The 23795-nt window shown below is 48.7% G+C and overlaps 1 protein-coding gene across 1 annotated transcript; it reads right to left on the bottom strand.

Moving 5' to 3' along the window:
* Nucleotides 1-803: 803 nt before the first annotated feature.
* Nucleotides 804-23397, bottom strand: LOC119978453 (V-type proton ATPase subunit d 2-like). Its single transcript, XM_038820487.1, has 6 exons — nt 23390-23397; nt 19525-19630; nt 15884-15961; nt 5525-5701; nt 2088-2165; nt 804-1420 (listed from the first exon to the last, which is right to left on the bottom strand). Exons 1-6 carry the CDS (start codon nt 23395-23397, stop codon nt 1259-1261), a joined length of 609 nt encoding a protein of 202 aa, XP_038676415.1. The 3' UTR covers nt 804-1258.
* Between the last annotated feature and the right edge of the window lie 398 nt (nt 23398-23795).

Below are 23795 nucleotides of genomic sequence, written 5' to 3'. Positions count from 1 at the left end.
GCCGAAATCGGGGGTTTGGGTGAGTGACCTGGCAGAGTTCCTCAGGTTGGAGAAGATAAAGTTCGCCTTGAGAGGGTCTGTGGAGAGGTTTGCCCGGAGATGGCAGCGTTCATCGACTTCTTTAAAAACAGTTAAGGGTCGGGATTCTCCGAGCCTCCGTGCCGAAATCGCGCTCGGTGGGGGTGGGGGGCGGGGAATGGGGTGTCAGACCCGCGATCGACTCCAACGCCTTCCTGTGATTCTCCGCGAACTGGAGAATTACTGCCAGTCGCGTGAGCGCGGTCGACGCGGCGCTGGTCGGGGGCCATTGAAAGAGGTATTAGATATTTTAGTTGTTCAGTTATTTTGATTATGTGCAGCCCTGTTTGCTTGCTTTGTTTTATGGTTGTGTTTGATGTGTATATATATATGTATATGCAGCCTCAATAAAATATGTTTCAAAAGAATAACACGCTCGCTATGGGACTTTGTTCCTTTTTTAGGAGAATCGGCCAGTGTGACTGGTGCAGTGTGAAAATCACAATACACAATGTAATTGGGCTGTGTGACAACCTCCTATACATGTTACCTGTGGAGAATTGTCAACAAGAGAGCAGTGGAGGCTGGATCATTGAATACATTCGAAGCAGATTTAGGCTTTTTGATCTAGAAAGGAGTCAGGAATTATGGGGGTAGACAGAACAATGGAGTGAAGTCTGCAATTAGATTAGCCATGATGTTATTAAATGGTGGAGGAGGCTTGAGGGGCCACTTACGCTTGTTCCCATTTCTTATGTTACATTTGACAGAACTTAAAAAGCCTGTTAGGTAAGAATGGCTTTGCTTTAATGGACTATTATGTACACAAGGAATAGTTCTCATTTCTGATTGGGCACCTGAGGCAGAGTGCATCCACCCCAATGCTGCTTGCCTTCCACACTAAATCACGATGAAACAAGGTTATTTGGCAGAAATCAGACAGATAGCAATGAGGGAGGTATTACTGGGATCACAGTAACTCCCGCCCAGGGGCTGAGCTGGTGATTAGTCTACTAACCAGGGGATTGTATCCTCAAGACTGATTACTGAGATTAACAAATGACTAAATATTGATTACTGAGGACATGATACATGATGAGCAAAGAACAACATGGATGGGTGAGGTGGTTACTCAGAATAAGTTGGTGTATGCTGCCTACTGAGGATCAGTTACTGGGACAAGTTACAGTAGTTGGTCACTAGTTAATAAGGCACCAGTCATGCTTTAGGTGACTTGTGGTTAGAGTATGGGGATGTAGTTGTCGATGCGAGTGCGATGCCTCTGGGCTATACATTCTGCGATCCAGACGATATTCCGACATTCCTGCTCCTTCAGCTTCATATAAGCGTGGAACACCCCAAAGTGAAACTGGTTATCAAACGCCAGCACATTGAGCTTCACCTGGGAAGGAAGAGCATGAGAGTTACAGTCAGATAAAGGAGTACGAGGCCATAATCTTGAGGAGTTCTCATGTAGTGCGTGAGTACATTTGGACTGAGGTGGGTGAGCTACTTATTGTGGAGACTAGTTTCCTTTGCTGAAAGCACCCTGTCCTTTTCCTGATCTGAGCCCTATCAATGTCTTTGCATCCTTTGTTCCCTGTCATCTCGCTCCTTTTCCAATTGAGCAGGAACTATTTCAATAACTGATGTAGGAATGTTCATCCCCAGTGTTACTACCGAGGCTATGGTTCAGGCTATTTCCCACAGGTTTCTCACACAAAGCACCAGAGCAAAAAGTTTGGGATTCATTTGGGATGCTTCAGATTTTTATGACGTGTGACAGCTCCCAACATCCAACCTTTGCTCTTGAGCATGTCTTGATCACCAGGTCGCGTCTGACCCAGCACCCGGCCAATGCATTTAAAATAACAAATCCAGAATGTATACAGTCTCAACTCAAACACCCAGCCTGTTACACATTGTGCTGAGGGGGTAGAGGTGGGTGGAGTGGTTGAAGGAGCACGGAGGGTGATGGGTGAAAGAAGGAGAGGGATTGAGGTGAATGAGAGTGGGGTATAGTTGATGAAAGGGAGTGAGAGGTCTGAGGAGCCCAATAACGGTTTTACCTCATATTCAAAGAACTTGTCCTCCAGGGTCTTCTCATCTGAATCCTTCTCTGCTCCTTCAAACAAGAATTTATATTCCTGACAGAAGGGAATAAGAGGCAGGTCAGAAGTAAACATTATCTTGGGAAAAGATCCCACACAGGCTGCAATTTATCCCCTGCCACAGGGGACAGGCTGAAAGGCAGGGTGGGGGTAATGCAAAATAAGGTGGGATGAGGGGGGTCCTTGCCTGTTGCCTACCCACCCCGCTGGTATTTTAGCAGTGGTGGACTAGGTGGCCGGGCAACCCATTTGACTTCAGGTCACCGAAGGAAGGCATCTTCTTACTACCACTGGGAGCAGCGGGCAGGTGCCATGTGGCGAGGACACCAAAGAAATTCTGGCGGCCAGCTGCGGTTTGTGTGGGTCTGTTTCCCTTGATCAGGTTACCTGGGCCCAATGCAGGCAGTGAAGTGTTGGGCACTGTGGACTCGTGAAGCAGACATATGCCACCAACACTGAAGGTTCAACACTATTTTATTAACTCTTATAAAATACAAGACATACTATTGCTGTGGGTTACACAATACTAGATTAACTAGAGACCTGTGCCTGTCCTAACCAGTTGAATCACTCAGCACGTGGTGTGAGTTTGTACTGTACTTGATGAGCTCTTGTGCTTCTGAGAGGCAGCATCCAGAATGAGCGGGAAAAGTGATGCCCTCTGCCTTTATAGTGAGTGTGTTCTAACTGGTGATTGGCTGCGGTGTTTGTGCATGTTGATTGGTCCTAGTGTATGTCCATCAGTGTGTGTCTGCACCATGATATACTGGTGTATATTATGACAGGCATCCCCAACCCCCACCACATACCAGCAGAGACGCGCTCCCCTTTAACCTGCCTTTGCATTGCTGCCTCATCGGGCCTGTTCGAATGGCCCTGACAAGGCTGTCCCACTTACCCAAAACAAAATACAGCTCATGGGCTTTAAGTCCCACCCATACCAGTGATAGAGGTAGCCATTGTGTGGGGGTGGGGTGGGGGGAACAACGATTCTTCATGGTGCTAGGAGAGTTGATGGGGTGGGGGTGCACACCGCATGGTCCACAAGGAGTTCAAAGAGTGATAAAGTTTTAAAACTTATCTGACCCTCCTCTAGTCAGTTCTGCCCTCCGCTCCTGTTACGTTGCAGCTGCCACGTGTCAGTATGAAATTCCCAACCTACTGTTAGCAGGAGCCTCGCCAGAGCCGGAATCGTCATTGGGAATGTTACATTTCCCGGGAAAGACGGATTGGAGGTGGAATGTTGAATTACATTTTAATGCCCCATTCAAATCTCTCCCCTCTGTCAGAAGGGGTTTAAATTAAGGCCAAAAAGAGACCCCTTAGCACCCCAGCCACAGATGCTCTCTGCCTCTCAGACACAGAAGCACTGTCATCTAAAACAAGGTCAGGAGACGCTGGACAATCTCAGCACGTCTGACAGCATCTGTGGAGAGAGAGTGAGAGAGAGAGAGAGCCAGACTTGAAACGTTAGCTTCCTTCTCTCTCCACAGACGCTGTCAGACGTGCTGAGATTGTCCAGCATTTTCTGCCTTTGTTTTAGATTCCAGCATCCACAGTAATTTGCTTTTAAGCGCTTCCATCTGTCCAGACAAAGATGCCAACAGGCACCCAGACAGAGACTGGATCCCAGCCACCCAGACAGAGACTGGATCCCAGCCACCCAGACAGAGACTGGATCCCAGCCACCCAGACAGAGACGGGATCCCAGCCACCCAGACAGAGACTGGATCCCAGCCACCCAGACAGAGACTGGAAACCAGCCACCCAGACAGAGACGGGATCCCAGCCACCCAGACAGAGACTGGATCCCAGCCACCCAGACAGAGACTGGATCCCAGCCACCCAGACAGAGACTGGATCCCAGCCACCCAGACAGAGACTGGAACCCAGCCACCCAGACAGAGACGGGATCCCAGCCACCCAGACAGAGACTGGATCCCAGCCACCCAGACAGAGACTGGATCCCAGCCACCCAGACAGAGACTGGATCCCAGCCACCCAGACAGAGACTGGATCCCAGCCACCCAGGTAGAGATTGCACTCAGCTGCCCAGACAGAGACGGGATCCCAGCCACCCAGACAGAGACTGGATCCCAGCCACCCAGACAGAGACGGGATCCCAGCCACCCAGACAGAGACGGGATCCCAGCCACCCAGACAGAGACTGGATCCCAGCCACCCAGACAGAGACTGGAACCCAGCCACCCAGACAGAGACGGGATCCCAGCCACCCAGACAGAGACTGGATCCCAGCCACCCAGACAGAGACGGGATCCCAGCCACCCAGACAGTGACTGGATCCCAGCCACCCAGACAGAGACTGGATCCCAGCCACCCAGACAGAGACTGGATCCCAGACACCCAGACAGAGACTGGATCCCAGCCACCCAGACTGAGACTGGATCCCAGCCACCCAGACAGAGACGGGATCCCAGCCACCCAGACAGAGACGGGATCCCAGCCACCCAGACAGAGACTGGATCCCAGCCACCCAGACAGAGACTGGATCCCAGCCACCCAGACAGAGACTGGATTCCAGCCACCCAGACAGAGACTGGATCCCAGCCACCCAGACAGAGACTGGATCCCAGCCACCCAGACAGAGACTGGATCCCAGCCACCCAGACAGAGACTGGATCCCAGCCACTCAGACACAGACTGGATCCCAGCCACCCAGACAGAGACAGGATCCCAGCCACCCAGACAGAGACTGGATCCCAGCCACCCAGACAGAGACTGGATTCCAGCCACCCAGACAGAGACTGGATCCCAGCCACCCAGACAGAGACTGGATCCCAGCCACCCAGACAGAGACTGGATCCCAGCCACCCAGACAGAGACTGGATCCCAGCCACCCAGACAGAGACTGGATCCCAGCCACCCAGACAGAGACTGGATCCCAGCCACTCAGACACAGACTGGATCCCAGCCACCCAGACAGAGACAGGATCCCAGCCACCCAGACAGAGACTGGATCCCAGCCACCCAGACAGAGACTGGATCCCAGCCACCCAGACAGAGACTGGATCCCAGCCACCCAGACAGAGACTGGATCCCAGCCACCCAGACAGAGACTGGATCCCAGCCACCCAGACAGAGACTGGATCCCAGCCACCCAGACAGAGACTGGATCCCAGCCACCCAGACAGAGACTGGATCCCAGCCACCCAGGTAGAGATTGCACTCAGCTGCCCAGACAGAGAAGGTCTCAGCTGCTCAGACAGGAAATTGTGGGATCTGGACTGGGTTCAGAGCCTCGTCTTTCACTCCAACACTCGTAAAGGTCCAGGACAGAATGGGGAAAGTTTGACTGGCAGTGAACAGGAAGAGCACATTGACTGAACATTGATCGGTGTGACAATGTGAGCTTCGATATCAGTTAGAGAACGTACCGCATAATATTCAGCAACTGCACGCACATGCTCAAAATCCTCAGCTTTGGACAAGAGAGTCAAACCATCTGGGTGCAACCTTCCGCAACAAGGGTAGAGTGCAGCCCGATCCTCTCTGCTCAGCTCGGTGCCAAAGGAGTTCAGAGTGATGATAAATGCACGGCGGTCAGCTTCAAACTAGACAGGAAAATAGCAGGGAATGAGAGAGAAACCCACAGTGAGACTGAGTTCATGGAGAGACACCCCTGAATTAGACATGTTGAAATACATAGAGAGCACAGCACCAACAAGCTATTCAAATGATCTACGGCAGTGTTCATGTTCCACATGAGTCTCTTACCATTTCACCTCATCTAACCCCATCAACATGTTCTCCTATTCTTTCCTCCCTCAAGTACCTATCTCGGTTCCTCTTCAAGAGGTTCTATTTGGTTCAACTACTTCGTCGGTCAGGAGTTCTGCATTCTCACTATTCTCTACATAAAGATGTTTCTCATGAGCTCCCTATTGAGTTTATTCACAATTATCTTTATATCCATGGCCCCTAATGTTGGACTCCCCCACAAGATATACATTAATGATCCAGATCCTGGTGTGCAGGGGACAATTTCAAAGTTTGCGGATGATACAAAACTTGGAAGTATTGTAAATTGTGAAGAGGACAGTGTAGAACTTCAATAAAACATGGACAATTTAGTGGAGTGGGCAGATAGGTGGAGTGGGCAGTTGGGGGCAGATTAGGTTCAACGTGGAGAAGTGTGAGGTGATGTACTTGGAAGGAAGCACATGAGGAGATAATAAAAAGGGGTAAAATTATTTTTAAAAATATTTTTATTAAGGCGAGCAGGATGTTGGCGCATCAGCTCTGCAGGCGAGATGCGGCTAGGGAAATTGGTGGAGTGACGGATAGGGGTGGGAATGTAGTGCAGAAGGGGACAGAAGTAAATTGGGTCTTTAGGGACTTCTACGAGGAACTGTACCGGTCAGAACCTCCGATGGGGAGAGGGGGGATGGAGAGCTTCATGAACAGGCTATGTTTCCCAAGGGTTCAAGAGGAGCGGTAGAGGGGCTGGGGCCGCCGATAGAGTTGGAGGAGCTAGTCAGGGGGATTGGACAAATGCAGTCAGGTAAGGCGCCGGGGCCGGACGGGTTCCCGGTGGAATTTTATAAAAAGTATGCGGATCTGGTGGGCCCCCTGTTGGTGCGAGCCTTCAATGAGGCATGGGAGGGGGGGCTTTGCCCCCGACGATGTCGCGGGCACTGATCTCTCTGATCCTAAAGCGGGATAAGGACCCCTTGCAGTGTGGATCATACAGGCCTATCTCGCTCCTCAATGTTGACGCTAAGTTGCTGGCGAAGATCCTGGCCACCAGGATAGAGGACTGTGTGCCAGGGGTGATACACGAGGATCAGACAGGATTTGTCAAGGGACGGCAGCTCAACACGAATGTGCGGAGCTTGCTAAATGTTATTATGATGCCGGCAGTGGAGGGGGAGGCGGAGATAGTGGTGGCGCTGGATGCGGAGAAAGCGTTTGATAGAGTTGAGTGCGGGTACCTGTGGGAGGTGCTGGAGAGGTTCGGATTCGGGGAGGGATTCATCAAATGGGTGAGGCTGCTCTACGCGGCTCCGATGGCAAGTGTAGTTACCAATGGAAGGAGATTGGAGTACTTTAGGCTCTACCGTGGGACCAGGCAGGGGTGCCCCCTGTCCCCCTTGCTCTTTGCACTGGCGATTGAACCTTTGGCTATGGCGTTGAGGGAGTCAGGGAGATGGAGGGGTCTGGTGCGGGGTGGGGAGGAACATCGGGTATCGCTGTATGCGGACGACCTGCTGTTGTATGTGGCGGATCCAGAAGGGGGAATGCCGGGGGTGATGGAGCTGTTAGCGGAATTTGGGGGCTTCTCGTGCTATAAGTTAAATTTAGGCAAGAGTGAGGTATTCGTAGTACACCCGGGTGATCAGGAGGAGGGAATTGGGAGACTCCCATTTAAGAGGGCAGTGAAGAGTTTCAGATACCTGGAGGTGCAGGTGGCCAGGAGTTGGGGGACTCTACATAAGCTTAATTTTACCAGGCTGGTGGAACAGATGGAGGAGGAATTTAAAAGGTGGACATGGTGCCGCTATCGTTGGCGGGTAGAGCGCAGTCCGTCAAAATGACAGTTCTCCCGAGGTTCTTGTTCCTTTTTCAGTGTTTGCCCACCTTTATCCCGAGGGCCTTTTTTAGAAGGGTGACTAGCAGCATCATGAGCTTTGTTTGGGCGCATGGGACCCCGAGGGTGAGGAGGGTCTTCTTGGAGCGGGTTAGAGATGGGGGGGGGGGGCTGGCGTTGCCCAATCTCTCGGGGTATTATTGGGCGGCCAATGTGTCGGTGGTGCGCAAGTGGGTAATGGAGGGGGAGGGGGCAGCATGGAAATGGATGGAGAGGGCGTCCTGTGGAGATACAAGCCTGGGGGCCCTGGTAACGGCGCCGTGGCCGCTCCCTCCTACGAGGTATACCATGAGTCCGGTGGTGGCGGCTACCCTCAAGATGTGGGGGCAGTGGAGGCGACATAGGGGAGAAGTGGGGGGCTCGATGGAGGCTCCGTTAAGGGGGAACCATAGGTTCGCCCCGGGGAACATTGATGGGGGATTTCAGGGTTGGTACAGAGCGGGCATCAGACAGCTGAGGGACCTGTTTATTGATGGGAGGTTTGCGAGCCTGGGGGAGTTGGAGGAGAAATTTGGGCTCCCCCCGGGAAACATGTTCAGGTATCTGCAGGTAAAGGCATTTGCTAGGCGGCAGGTGGAGGGATTCCCTTCGCTTCCCGCGAGGGGGGTGAGCGACAGGGTGCTTTCGGGGGTCTGGGTCGGAGAGGGGAAGATATCTGATATCTACAAGGTTATGCAGGAGGCGGAGGAGGCGTCAGTAGAGGAGCTGAAAGCTAAGTGGGAGGGGGAACTGGGGGAACAGATCGAAGACGGGACATGGGCTGATGCCCTGGAGAGGGTTAATTCTTCCTCCTTGTGTGCGCGGCTTAGTCTCATCCAATTCAAGGTGCTGCACCGGGCCCACATGACTGGGACGAGGATGAGTAGGTTCTTTGGGGGTGAAGACAGGTGTGTCAGGTGCTCGGGGAGTCCAGCGAACCATGCCCATATGTTCTGGGCATGCCCGGCACTGGAGGAGTTCTGGAAGGGGGTGGCGAGGACGGTGTCGAGGGTGGTGGGATCCAGGGTCAAGCTAGGATGGCGACTCGCGATTTTTGGGGTTGGGGTGGAGCCGGGAGTGCAGGAGGCGAAAGAGGCCGGTGTGCTGGCCTTTGCATCCCTAGTAGCCCGGTGAAGGATCTTGCTACAATGGAAGGATGCGAGGCCCCCAAGCGTGGAGACCTGGATCAATGACATGCCGGGTTTCATTAAGCTAGAGAAGATCAAATTCGCCCTGAGAGGGTCGGTACAAGGGTTCTTTAGGCGGTGGCAACCTTTTCTCGACTTTCTGGCTCAACGATAGGGTACGGGGTCAGTAGCAGCAGCAACCCGGGGGGGAGGGGGGGAAGGGGGAGGGAAAAGGTGGGGGGGGGGCGGACGATGACTATGTTTGTTTATTTAATTTAAATTTATTTTTAAGTTCTTTTGTTGTTCATTGGGGTTGGGGGGGTGGGGGATGGGATACATGCGTCGATACGGTCTGGGGGTGTTACAGTTATTATGGGTTATTTTGTTGCATTTCATTGTTGGTCGTTACGTTTTATATTTTCTGTAAAAAATTCCAATAAAAATTATATTTTAAAAAATATATATATTTTTATTAAAGTCTTCATTTTATATAATAAAATAAACAAATTCATACAAACAAAATACCATTTACAAACCCCTACTCTTGAATAGAAAAAACCCCCAATCCATAAACACCCCTTGCCCCCCCTCCCCCCTCCCTTACTACCGACTAACCGTGACCAATTTCTAAAGATAAAAGGCAAGGGTTGCCCCCTTTGGTCGGCCCGGGCCCAGGACTCACTCAAGACACACACACACACCCCCCCCCCCCCCCCCCCCCACCATAAGCTTGAAAAAAGCTTCCCAGAGACATGGCTCCATTCTATCTCCCCCTCGTACCCCCACCTAACAAATAAGCTAGGCTCACTGAATCTTGCCCAAGCAGGTCCAACAAGCCGCAGCCCCTCCCCCCCACATCACTCCTGTTCACTAGCTGAAAGTTTACAGCTAGCAAAGGTAACCCCCCCACCCAGGGTGTATGTCCAAAGAACAAAGGAAAATCTACGCTCTCCAACCCGTTCCAGCTATGGATAAGCAGCCAAAGCCCAACACCCATACAATACTCAAACTCCCCCAGGGGGCCATATATTCCCCATATTGTTACTCTAACCACTACCCCTTGACAACCGTAGCCCCCTCAATCCCAAACATACACCACATACAAACTACAAAGCATCTCCCAACCATCCCCATTAAAGGCCCAATCGAATCCTTTCATTCAAGACCAAGTCCATGCTCCTTGACAAATGCCTCTGCCTCCTCCAATGTATTGAAAAAATGATCTTTCAACTGAAAAGTCAGTCAGCCTCGCTGGGTACGCCACTCCAAACCTGACTCCACTGCTGAACAGCGCTGACTTTGCCTTATTAAAAGCTGCATGTGGCTTTGCCAACTCCGCGCCGACATCTTAGTATATCCGAATTATGTTTCCTTCCCATCTCAAGTCCCAATTCACTTTGGGCCTTTGCAGAACCTGCTCCTTTTCCTGGAAGCTGTGGAATTCAATAATCACCACCCACTCATTCGCCCGAGGCTTCCGCCAGAGCACTTGGTGGTCCTAATCCAATTCTGGAGAGGTAATCCTTCCCACCCCCCTCCCCCCAAAGCATGACAAATATCTGTAAAAAGTACTCAGTCGGCTTTAGGCCCTCCACCCCCTCCAGTAACCCCACGATTCTAAGGTTCAGACTCCTGGACCTGTCATCCAAGTCATCCACCTTTACCATCAGAGCCTCGTTCCTCTTCTCCAACAGCAACATCTCAGCTCCCAATGAGGTGATTCGATCACAATACCATGAAAAGGCCATCTCCATACCCTTCAACCCCCCCCCCCCATCATGCTCCTTCACCGCCTCCAAAGTATTTTCCAGCTTCTCCCGCATTGGGCCAAGTGCCTCCTCAATTGACTGCTTGAGGGTTTCCATCATCACCCTGCCCTGCTCCTCAAAATGCTTCGCAAACTGTTTTTCAAACTACTGAACCATCATCTCAGTCAGCGTTTCCACGGTGACATGAGCAACCACACCCAAGGCCGGATTCACCGCCTTACCTCCTGCTGAGCTTCATGGGCTTTCTGGCTCTATTGATGGATTACTCTCTGAAATCTTCTTACCACCAACCTCTTCATAGATTTTGACACTCTTTCGCCGACAAATTCCTTTTTCCCATTCGGGCCGGTTTTGTAACCAAAATCCCCGAACACCGGGTTAAAAAGTCCAAAACACAAAGACCACGGTGGGAGCTACCTTATAATAATAATATAATAATAATAAAAACTTATTGTCACAAGTAGGCTTCAATGAAGTTACTGTGAAAAACCTCTATTTATGTGCAACCTTCTCCTACCTGTCGCCACTGGAAGTCCAGGGATAACATTCTTAAGGGGCAGGAGGAGCAGTGCCAGGGTATATATGTACATAGATCATTGAAGGTGGCAGGACAGTTGGTGACAGCAGTTAATATTTAGTTTTCTGGGCTTTATTATTAGGGGCACAGAGTACAATAGCAAGGAGGTTATGCTGAACTTCTACAAGACACTAGTTAGACCTCAGCTGGAGTATTGTGTACAGTTCTTGGCGCCACACTATAGGAGGATGTGAATGCATTGGAGAGAGTGCAGGAGAGGTTTACAAGAATGGTTCCAGGGATAGTTTCATAGAATTTACAGAGCAGAAGGAGGCCATTCAGCCCATCGAGTCTGCACCGGCTCTTGGAAAGAGCACCCCACCCAAGGTCAACAACTCCACTCTATCCCCATAACCCAACCCCGCCCAACACTAAGGGCAATTTTGGACACTAAGGGAAATTTATCATGGCCAATCCACCTAACCTGCACATCTTTGGACTGTGGGAGGAAACCGGAGCACCCGGAGGAAACCCACGCACACACGGGGAGGATGTGCAGACTCCACACAGACAGTGACCCAAGCCGGAATCGAACCTGGGACCCCGGAGCTGTGAAGCGATTGTGCTATCCACAATGCTACCGTGCTGCCCCAAATTGATGTGAAACGTCAGTTATGAGGATAGGTTGGAGAGGTTGGAACTGTTCTCCTGGGAGAGAAAGCTAAGAGGAGATTGGATAGAGATATTAAAAATTGTGAGGGGGTTGGACAGAGTAGAAAGGGAACAGCTGTTCTCGTTCATAAAAGGACCAAGAACAGATTTAAAGTGATTTGCTAAAGAAACAAATGTACTGTGAGAAAATACTTTTTCACACAGCGAGTGGTTTGGGTCTGCAATGCACTGCCTGGAAGCGTGATGGAGGCAGGTTCAATTGAGGCATTCAAGGAGAGAATGAGATGATTATTTGAATAGAAACAATGTGCAGGGGTATAGGGAAAAGGCAGGGGAATGGCACAAAGTCATGATGCTCATTTGGAGAGCGGGTACAGACAGAGTGGGCAGAATGGCCTAATTCGGGGTCGTAACAATTCTGTGGAAACATCTTCTTTCCTTCTCTTTATTAAACCTTTCATTACTCGTCTCAGGTCACTCCTCAGTATTCTGTATTTCTGGAGAATGGAGTCCCAGCCTCTTCAGCTTTCCCTGATAAGGATATCTCCCAGTTCTGGTAATATCCGGGGCAGCACAGTGGCACAGTGGTTAGCATTGCTGTCTACGGTGCTGAGGACCCGGGTTCAAATCCCGGCCCTGGGTCACTGTCCGTGTGGAGTTTGCACATTCTCCCCGTGTCTGCGTGGGTTTCACCCCCACAACCCCAAAGATGTGCAGGGTAGGCAGATTGGCCACGTTAAATTGCCCCTTAATTGGAAAAAATAATTGGGTACTCTAAATGTAAAAAAAAAAAGTTCTGGTAATATCCTTGTGAATTTTATTTGTCTCCAAACTCTATATATCCTTTCAATGATATGAGGATAAGAACTGTGTACAGTACAAGTGTGGTCTAACCAAAGTTTGATACTTATTTTGTAACCTCGCTGCTTTGCAGTCCGATCTCTATAGAAATGAACTGATGGGCAGCATGGTGGTGCAGTGGTTATCACTACTGCCTCACGGCGCCGAGGTCCCAGGTTCGATCCCAGCTCGGGAGTTTGCACATTCTCCCTGTGTTTGCATGAGTTTCGCCCCCACAACCCGAAGATGTACAGGGTAGGCTGATTGGCTAAATTGCCCCTTAATTGGAAAAAATTAATTGGGTACGCTAAATTTTAAAAAAGCATTGAACTGCAGGAGTTTATGATTTTAATGGCCTTATTAATCTGGTCACTATTTGTAGTACTCCCAGATCCCTCTGTTTCTCTACCCCGTTTAGACACTTCTTTTTCAAGTGGTATGTGGCCCCCTTAATCTTACTCATGGTCTACTGCTGGTACCTAATTAAAAGTCTTTAGGAAATCCAAAAAGATTATGACTACTGCTATTACTCTTAAAAAGTTTTTCTTTTAACTCTTCAAAAAATTCAGTAAGTTTGGCCACGCAAGATCTTCCCTTTCAAAGTCCATGTTGATTACTCTTCATTGTATTTTCAGATTATAGATGTTTTTCTGTCACATCTTTGAGTAACGGTTTCCTCATCTTTCCTACCGCTGGTTTAAAGCTAACTGGCCTATGTCATGCTCCGTCATGTGTGCTCTGCCTGTAAGCAGGTCCTTAGCTCTCATCGTCTGCTGGTGCTTCACCCTGAGCCATTGTCTTGGCAGTTTGTTTTGTCGGCAGTGGTTTGCCATTGCCTTCCACTGTCAGGGATAGGGCGAGGAGTCAGGTCACAAGTCTATTTCTGCTGGAATGGGAATTGACCCCATGCTGTTGAGGTTATTCTGAACCACATACAAGCCATCTAGCAACTGAACTAAAATGGCCCCAACTGATCTGTTGTTCCCTGGAATAAAAACAGAAAATGCTCGAAATACTTTGTTGTTAAGCAGAAACATTAACTCTGTTTCTTTCTACAGAGGCGATCTGCCCTGCTGAGAACTGCTACGTTTTCCTCTTTTTATTTCATAGTTCTAGCATCTGCAATATTTTGCTGTTGTATCGTTCGCTGGACTTTTTCTATCTCCCTTTTTAAATATAGGTATGATATTAGATGTCTCTTGGTAGTATTCCCTTTTCTGGTGAATTGTTATATGTGTGGAATGGTGCCTCTGTTATCTGTTCCATAACTTATTTTAACATGTATGGATACAAGTTACAATCTTGCCAAACCAGGGGACTTATCCTCTCTAAGTTTACTTTGCCTATCACTTATCATCCCTAAATCTAAAATGTCTTTATATCTTTTTTGATCTCTTTTTCTATGATCATGTCCACTTTGTTAGTCTACCATTAATACTGAGACAGACATTAATTATTTCTGTCAGGTACCCCCTGCCTGTGAGTTTAGCTTGTACATCTCTTAGTAACCCTGTCCTTTGTTATTTAGAGTTCTGGAGTCATAGCCATAATGGCCCTGAATGAGGCCATTTGGCCCATCAAGTCCCCTGGTTCTCTGTAAAGCAATCCAGTCAGTTCCATTCATCTACCTCATCCCTGTAGTCCTGCAAGATTATTTGCCTCCTGTGCTTTTCCAATTTCCTTTCAAAAACCATTCATTATCTCGGGTTCTACAACCTTTATAGGCAGCAACTTCCAGATCAGTATTACTCGCTGTGTAAAGAATATTCTTCCACATAGCCCCCTGCGCTTAGCACTGTTGCTTCACAGCGCCAGGGACCCAGTTTCGATTCCCGGCTTGGGTCACTGTCTGTGCGGAGTTTGCACATCCTCCCCGTGTGTGCGTGGGTTTCCTCCGGGTGCTCCGGTTTCCTGAAAGACGTGCTGTTTAGTAATTTTAGTTTAGTTAGTCTACTTTAGTAATTTGGACATTCTGAATGCTCCCTCTGTGTAGCCGAACAGGTGCCGGAAATTGGTGACTAGGGGATTTTCACAGTAACTTCAATGCAGTGTTAATGCAGGCCTACTTGTAGATTATTATTCAGTGTCTCTTGCTCAAAATCTTAAATCTTTACCCCATACTCCCTGGACTATCCCTGAACAGATTTCCTTTGTCTACCTTATCTAAACCTGTCACACTTTTATGTGTTTGTTGGGTACTTTATTTTATTTTTCACATTCTTTGATAATTTAGTTTCGTAATTCCTTCTGATTTACCTAATTCCTGTTTTTACATTCTTTTCTAATCTATTTATGTTCCTATTTGTCATCCTCTCCTTTGTTGGGCGTCTACTTAATTATTGCTATTTTTCAATGTTCCTCATCTTTTCATTCATCCATGGTGTTTCATTGCAGGCTTGTGTTTAAGTGGAATATATGCCTGCTGAACTCTACTGGTCACTGATTTAACCATTCCCCACTGTTGCACTCACTTTCTCTGTAACTTTTTCCAGTTTCTTTTCCCTATTTCAATTCTCAAGTAGGTCTCTTCCAGTCTGTTATTTTGTTTTTTGTCTTGCTTTCTCAGTCCTCATACACAGGCCCCAGAATCAGGTAGCACTTTGCTCTGAGATCCTTGGAATCGAGTGATAATGGTCTGTGGTAGTCGGTATTAGGGGTATTACGGTACCTAGGTTGGAGGTACCTGATGCTGTAAGATCATTGGTGAAGCCTGCCTGCTGGTTCAGCCCAGTAAGGCGGAGTATAAGAGTCTGTGTTTCCCTAGCTGCTGCATTCTGTACCTGCGCTGCTGGGGGAAACATCTAGTTCAATAAAGCCCTCAATTGTCCTACAATCTCACTTCGGAAGTTATTGATCGTGCATCAATTTATCGAACTAGATGTTTCCCCCAGCAGCGCAGGTACAGAATGCAGCAGCTAGGGAAACACAGACTCTTATACTCCGCCTTACTGGGCGGAACCAGCAGGCAGGCTTCACCAATGATCTTACAGTATCAGGTACCTCCAACACCAATGATCTTACAGCACCAGGTACCTCCAACCTAGGTACCATAATACCCCTAATACCGAGTACACATGGTTGAAACTCCTATAGATGGCTACACAGATCCTACTCTACCTGTGGGTCTCTGAACTCCCTGTGACTGGGCCCAAACCTGACTCTTGACTGATGGTTTATTGTTCAATGCCTATTTTAATGGTTCTCTGGATTATCACAGTGGGACAAGTGATTAAAGTGCTTACCTGCAGGATGGGACACATCACCTCTTCCGTCTGCCCACCCTGTTCTTTACAGAAGCTGTAAAATGATTCGAGGTAAGCCTGAAACAAGAAAGTGACAACCCTGAAGCTCGTGAGCAAGAAATCATTTTTGTTGTTTTTTAAAAATAAATTTAGAATAACCAATTATTTTTTTCCAATTAAGGGGCAATTTAGCATGGCTTATTCACCTATCCTACACACCTTTGGGTTGTGACGGTGAGACCCACGCAGAATATGCAAACTTCGCACAGACCGTGACCCAGGGCCGGGACTGGACACAGGTCCGCAGCGCCATAAGCAGCAGTGCTAACCACTGCACCACCGTGCCGCCCTTAAGAAATTATTCATGAATGGTTCTGCTCGCACTGATGCCTCACGGCACTGAGGACCCAGGTTCGATCCTGGCCCTGGAACCTGGCCCTGGATTGAACCCAGGTCCTCATCCATGGATAAAAATGATAACAGCAAAAAATTTAAAAAGGGGAAAAAAGACAATCAACAGGGTCACCGTCTATGTGGAGTTTGCACATTCTCCCAGTGTCTGCATGGGACTCATGTCCACAACCCAAAAAGATGTGCAGGGTAGGTGGAATGGCCACGTTAAACTGCCCACAATTGTAAAAAAAATTGGGTACACCAAATTTATTTTTAAAAAATAGAATGGTTCTGCTCAGATTGATTAAAGAAATAAAGTGAATCTAACTGGAATTTTGGGGAGGGGGGCTTATAGATAGAATAACAGATACTGCAAAGGCTCTTCCTGTTGATTACCTTTTTCCCCCTTTTTTATTTTTTGCTGTTATCATTTTGATCCAAGGATGAGGATCCGGGTTTGGTCCCGGCCCTGGTCACTGTGGAGTTCTCCCCGTGTGTGCGTGGGTCTCACCCTCACAACCCGAAGATGTGCAGGATAGGTGAATAAGCCATGCTAAATTGCCCCTTAATTGGAAGAAAAGGGGCTTCCGGTGTGGACCATGGAGTAAGTGGTCACACACAAGGCAGCTCCTGCCCAAGGTTACAGAAAAGAGCTCTTTTTTAAATCAATATGGGGTGGAATTTTGATGAAAAGATGTAGGTGAATGTTGGAGGAGTACTTTCCTCCAGGAATGGTATGTCTCTTGGTTACTAGACCCGTCAGAAACAGTGAAAGATTTGGCTGAAGCTGCAGCAAAGACAAAAGCCTCTTCCAGCATGCAGGCGGGGGAAGAGTGAGCTTAAAGGCCTCAAGCTGACTTGAGGGCCTTTATTAAAGCTGAATTCTAGCAGCAGAGGGAAGAACTATGAAAAGATCTCACCAAGGCCATTGAAGAAGCGGTGACGGCTGACTTCCGGTGACGGCGGGCGGGAGGCAGCCGCGCATTGGAGGGCTCCCGTTTGGGAATGGCATTGTCGGGGATTGACGCCCGGTTCTAGGGGCAGCGAAGGCGGTGAAGGCCAGGAGAAAGCACAGGGAAGGGATATGTCGAGGTCTAGTAAGAAAACGGCTGTGAAAACAGCTGAAAGTCCGTCGGGGAGTAGAAAGGTCACCGCGGGGTCACCAAGGAAAATGGAGGCTGGAGCACCAGGGGAGGCCGCATTGCTTACGGCTGAAGAAATAACCAAGGTGATGGCTGCGGAATTCGAAAGGCAGTTTACAAAATACATGGAGACAATGAGGAAGGAGATGAGGGAGGTGTTGAGTGTGCTGGTGGAGGAGGCGATTTCCCCAGTGACGACGGCGGTGTAGAGCGCAGTGGCGGAGGTGCGGAAGCAAGGGGAGGCACTGAAGGAAGTGGAGACATTATTGCAGCACGGTGATCAACTTACGTCGATGGGGAAGGAGATGCGGAAGGTGATGGAGATTAACAAGGATCTGCGAGGGAAAATGGAAGACCTGGAAAACAGATCCAGGTAACAGAATTTGAGGATTGTGGGGCTGCCCGAAGGAGTGGAAGGGCCGAGGCCGACTGAGTATTTTGCCGCTATGCTGGCAAAACTATTGGGGGGAGGGGGAGGATCCCTCCTGATATGAACTGGATCGGGCTCATCGTTCGTGGAGGCCTGTACCAAAGGCGGGTGAGCCGCCAAGGGTAGTGACTCTGTGCTTCCGTAGGTACAGTGTGAAGGAGAAGGTCCTGTGCTGGGCCAAGCAGAAGCAGGTGGTGCAGTGGGCTGGAGCTGGTATACGTGTATACCAGGACTTTACGGTGGAGCTGGTGAGGAGGCGGGCTGCTTTCAACCGGGTGAAGAGGGCACTGTACATTAGCAAGGTGCAGTGTGGCATTGTATATCCAGCGAAGCTGAGGGTGACTTACAAGCTCAAGGACTTTCATTTTGGAACGGCGGAGGCAGTGGGCGAGTTTGCGAAGGCAGAAGGACTGTGGCAGAACTGAGAAATTGAGAAATGGCCATGTGCCGATGTAACCTCATGACTGTATTTTCTTTTTGTTTGTTTGTTTGTTTCACTGTGTGCTGGTGTATGGGCTAAAGGAGCCAATGTGGTATATATTTGGACAAGGGAAGTGATGGGACTTTCACTCGAAGTGAGGGCTCTTTGGGGTGTAGGTGGATATGTGGGGTCTGTATGCTAAAAAGGGATTTCTGAGTTTTCCTAGGGTCGGGCAAGGGGGAAAGGGACCCACGCAAACACGGGGAATGTGCAAACTCCACACGGACAGCGACCCAGAGCCAGGATCGAACCTGGAACCTCGGCGTGGTGAGGCAGCAATGCTAACCACTGCGCCGCCGTGCTGCCCTGGTGACTGTACTAATTGGACAGCGAAGGGCCAAAGACTTAGGGTATTTAGTGAAGAATTATTTATTCATTCAATTGTGTTGCGACTCGTGGTTTAGGGAGGCTGGAATTGACCGTGCCCTAGCCCTGAGTGTCTATACAGTTACAGATATCCAGGAGCGAGTTACATGCTGAAATCTTTTTGAGAGGTTGACCAGATTAATCTATAAAATCACACTTAGTCTTCAGTGTAAGAGGTTGGCTGTTTAGCACTAAGATGAGGAGAAATCTCCTGAGATGAGGAGATGAGGGGTCAATACCAGGGGAATAGATTTAAAGTAAGGGGCAGGAGATTTAGAGGGGATGTGAGGAAAACCTTTTTTCACCCAGAGGGTGTTTGGAATCTGGAACTCACTGCCTGAAAGGGATGTAGAGGCAGGAACCCTCACAACATTTAGGAAGTATTTAGAAGAGCATTTGAAATGCCGTAGCAGACACGGCTACGGATCAAAGGTTGGAAAATAAGACTAGAGCAGGTGATTTATGGCTAGCATGGACATGATGGGCCAAAGGGCCTCTTTCCATGCTGTAAAAATTCTATGACTCTAAATTTCTTTACTCAAAGGTTGTTAATCTTTGGAATGATCTATCCCAGAGAGCTGTGAACGTGCACTCGGTAAACAGAATTGATAGATAGGATGTTTGGGCGCTAAGGGAATCAGAGGATATGGGACGTGGGTGGGTGGGGGGATGGAGTGGAGGTGGTGTAAAAGAAGAGCAATAATCTTTTGAATAGGACACAGGTTTGAGTGTCCATACAGCATACCCCTGCTCCTATTCGCCATGTTCTTCTAACACACACATGGGAGTAAATTATAGACAGCAATCTGACCAGATATATTGCTTTTACCTTGTAGAGTTTATTTCGTAATATTTCAATATTGACTTCATCGAGGTCATTCTCCGAGATGCAATCTTGGAAGAAGGAAGCTGGGAAATTAAAATCACCAGTTGAGCTTTTAAATATACTCACACAGTCTGATACCCTGGTTAATTTGTGCTGTATTTAGCCCTCTAAAATGGACACCAGTCTACAAAATGGAGAACTGCTAAGACTGCAGGGAAAAACAGCCATAGTAAGGACAAACAGCTTGCAGAAGCTTTCAACAGTGAGACACTCGTAAAAACCGGTTTCAAGGGAGGTGCAGAGACTCAGCCAAAGGTGCAAATAGGAAAGCGATCTGCATACTAATGAGATGATACCGGCCCAGTCCCAGATACAATAGAAACATTTTAAGTATCGATTGATACTTTCTATAGCTACCCAGCCAGAATGGCGCCAGAGAACCAAGGTCAATGACCCCTAGGAACCGCCCCCGTCATCGAGGAACGACTCCATGATAGGGGAGTTCGAATGATATCGATTGGGAAAGACCCAATGGATACCTAGCAGGTGAAAGAGCCCGCCCCAAGGGGCACGGACCTCTGGGACCTATAAAAAGAAGGTCAAGCACATGATTCGGTCTGTTGCTTCCAGACTCCGGCCTAGGCTGTTGCATCCTGACTCCGACCCCAGCCTCCAGATCCTGTCTTTCATCACCGGCCGTTGAGCATCAGCCATCTTTCAGTAAGTGCCAAAACAACGATCGCTACGTGACCCAGGCATTGCTTATACTCTTGCCGACTATTAGTGAACAGAAGGTGCAGTCCAGAAAGGAACAAAGGCCTTGTCCCCTGACCTTGCTGGTTCCTACTTAGATAAGTATTTAGTCGTTTAATAGTAGAAATAAGTATTAGTCTTTTAGCGTGTGCATGAGTATTTATTATATCTGTTATCTGACTTACTGATCGGTGTTAAGACTTATTGCTTTGAACTTGACCTTGATAACTTGTGACGGTGTCTCTGTTACGGCACCTGCCGACTCCTGAGCATAGATACAGATACAGAGCCAAACCAGTGTTAAGCACATGTCCTTTAAATGGAGGCGTGTTAATCACACTAGCAGTAGAACGAGCAACATTTAGTGGCGACTTCCAGACGGGACGCAGTTACAAGTGGCACCCCCACTGCGTGAGAACCCAGAAATTTGAATTTGAAATCTGATTGGAAAAAAGGAAAAAAAATCACAAGTGGTCAAGGTGTTCAACCAATAACGATAATTCGGAAGTGTGTTTTGTGCATACGTACTAACAGGGTTGTAAGGTTAACCTGAGAGATTTTTGTTGCGACGAACTGTCGGGAGTTTTGTAAACGGAACATAGCGAAAGCCTTACCCGTCTTTTAAAACATTACCTCAACACCCCCTGTTCCAAATTTAAGTAAGAAAGAGAAAATGGCCATGCAGGCAATGGAACGCCTCATGAACCCAGAGCAGTTCTTGGTCGCAGCGACCAGCAGTAGCCGAGTAGGTCAGTGTCCCGTGTGGGAGCTGGAACTCCGCAAGTACCTGAAAGGAAAGGGATGGCCCCTGTGGAATGAGTTCAGTATGAATGAGGAGACAGGTCCCGGGAGTATAGGACATACTTGGTGGGAAAACCTCTCTCAAATTCATAAAAAGAATTTAAGTAAATCACGCAAGCCGATGGCAATCGTGTCCTGTTTGGCACAGTTGCGAGGCACTGAGGAGGTCGTTCGGACGCTCCAAGCAGAATTAGAAGAACGCAATAGAATGAGCAAAGTGGATGTCGGGGACATCGAGAAGGAAAACTTAGAACTAAGAGGGAAGCTGGCAGAGAAGGGTAGAGAGGTGGATGATGCCAAGAGGGCACATCAATCGTGTCTAGCCCATCTGAGCAGTTCCCAGACCCAATACGAAAAAGCCTATCAGGATGTGCAACGTGCAGTCCTGATAAGAGAGGAATCAGAAAAGCAGGTAGAGGCATTGCAGAGGCAATGCTCTGACCTAAAGGCAGCTTTAAGAGCACTCCATGCTGCCACCACAGAACAAAGACAGAGCACAGTAGACCATGCAAAATGTAGGAAGCAGATTGCGGAGCTGCAATCGCTGCTTTCAGTGCAGAATGGGTTCCAAAGCACCTTTGGAACGCAGTTAGATGAGGAGAATGCCCCAGACTGGCAGGAACTGAGTGAGACAGCGCAGCGCTATGTTCAAGGAACAGCAGCGCAGCAGAAAAGGAAAGCACCCCAACCCCCCAAAGATCAGATAGCACCCGCCTCCATGAATCCAGTCACCACCCAAAGAAAGGCAACCACAGACGGCGCACCCGAAATCACCTACACCACCCCCTTAACTGTAACGCAACTCAGGGACGCGTGTGAGAAGATCACTCCGTTTCTCCCCACCGCAGACCCCCACCAATTTTTCGCAAATGTTAAACAGCAGGCTACCATGTACGGCCTGGACGAGAGAGAGCAGGTTAAGCTCACGGTTCTGAGCTTAGACCCATCCGTAGTAGCAGCCCTCCCCGACCCACAGAACGTTGGAGGAGGCACACTAGAGGGAATGCACACATCCATTTTAGATGCAATAGGGTATAACCGAGGAGACTCAGTCAAAGGCCTAAATAGATGTAGGCAAAAGAGGACAGAGCATCCCACAGCATTCGCAGGAAGGCTGTGGATCCATTTCAATGCCGTTTTTGGCGAATTAGACCGCGCACATTTAAACCGAGACAATATGGTTAAATGGACCCGCAACATAATCTCCCATGCCACAGATGCAGGACAGAATGTCTGCAGCAATTATGACCCCTCAGAAGAGGCCCATAATGAAAAATGGGTTTTGAAAAGATTGTCCCGCGTTTGGCAGCAATCCATCCACAATAAAACAGCATTTATAAATCCCGAAGAGCAGGCAGATGCAGACATACATCCAGTTAAAACACATCAAAACCCCGCATGTGTAAATGAGGGAAGGAACAGCCCACAGCAGACCAAGTCACAGGAATGTTTTAACTGTGGACAGTTAGGACATTACGCTCGAGAATGTCAAGCCCCCCCAAAACAGCAACAGAATCAGCCCACCAATGCCCCCCGAAGCAGCAATGAAACCAACAGCCCCAACCCCCCACTCAGGGAACAGTACACAAGGGAACAATGCACCAGAGTGCCTGCTCCGCCTTATGTGCCTCAGGCGTCATGTTACAACTGTAGGCAGCCAGGACACTTCGCCCGAGATTGCAGGAGACCCCCAGCACCAGCTAGACCCGCCCCCAGATATGAAAGAGAACACACCCACAGCAGCTACAAGGTCCCAGCTGCCCCATGCAAACTATGAGCGCTTACCCACCACTTCTCATGGCAGGGATACCTCAGCAATGCCAGTTCATTTTTGTTTCTCTCCTTCCTCTCTTCTTCGGTCACACTGCACTGGCTCCATATGCTAGTTACACCCCAAGCCAAATGTAATTTACAGTATCCTTCTTTCTGATGGAACCTGTACGATATTCGTTGCATGTTTGTTTGTATGTGTTTGTTAAATGTTCAGTGTTTAAATTTAAACAGCTTTTCACAGCCCCACGCCACCACTGATGGAACCTGCACGTATGTTTTGTTTGTTTGTGTTTGTTTGTTTGCTTGTTGATAATATTAAGGGTTTGATTGGAGATCAGATCACAGCCTTTTCAGCTGAAAAGCTTGTGGCCATCTCACATTCCCCCGCCATATCACTGGAAATGTCTTCTGCTGAACCGACAAAGTTCACGACTTGTAATCTGTTTTCAGATGTTGGAGCATCTTGGCTCCTCCCTTGTTTTTCAGGTGCCCCTCTATTCTGTGAATAGAGGCTGCAATCCCACGATGAATTCATTCCTACCCGTTCATCTCAGGTTACTCAGGCAGTGGACAAACGGCATTGAGGACCCGCCCTGTCTGAGAACCCCTTTGGTCAGCCAAGCTCGGGTACGGCACAGCACGCCTTACCCGGCGATCCCATCCAAATCTTACCCGTAGCGGCCCATACGCAACTCATTCGACCTTTTCGTTCCAAACTTTGTTTCATTTTTCTTTAGGTAGCCCTTCGGCAGCCATCCCACATGCTATTTACATCCAGGAACATTCGGATGGTAAATTGCAAAGCCTGCGAGACGGCTCGCAGAGGTAAAGTTGTTAGGTGTATATCTGCTCCTAAATTCGCATTTGAAAAAAAAAATGAGGGGAGTCACAGGGTGTGACTTGGCCATTCATTTAAGGGTCAATTGGAATGAGAGGACAGATACACT

This window comes from Scyliorhinus canicula, chromosome 1 (assembly GCF_902713615.1).
Source record: "Scyliorhinus canicula chromosome 1, sScyCan1.1, whole genome shotgun sequence".
NCBI classification, from domain to species: domain Eukaryota; kingdom Metazoa; phylum Chordata; class Chondrichthyes; order Carcharhiniformes; family Scyliorhinidae; genus Scyliorhinus; species Scyliorhinus canicula.
The sequence above is the reverse complement of the archived record's forward strand: the minus strand, read 5'-3'. Positions and strand labels throughout refer to the sequence as shown.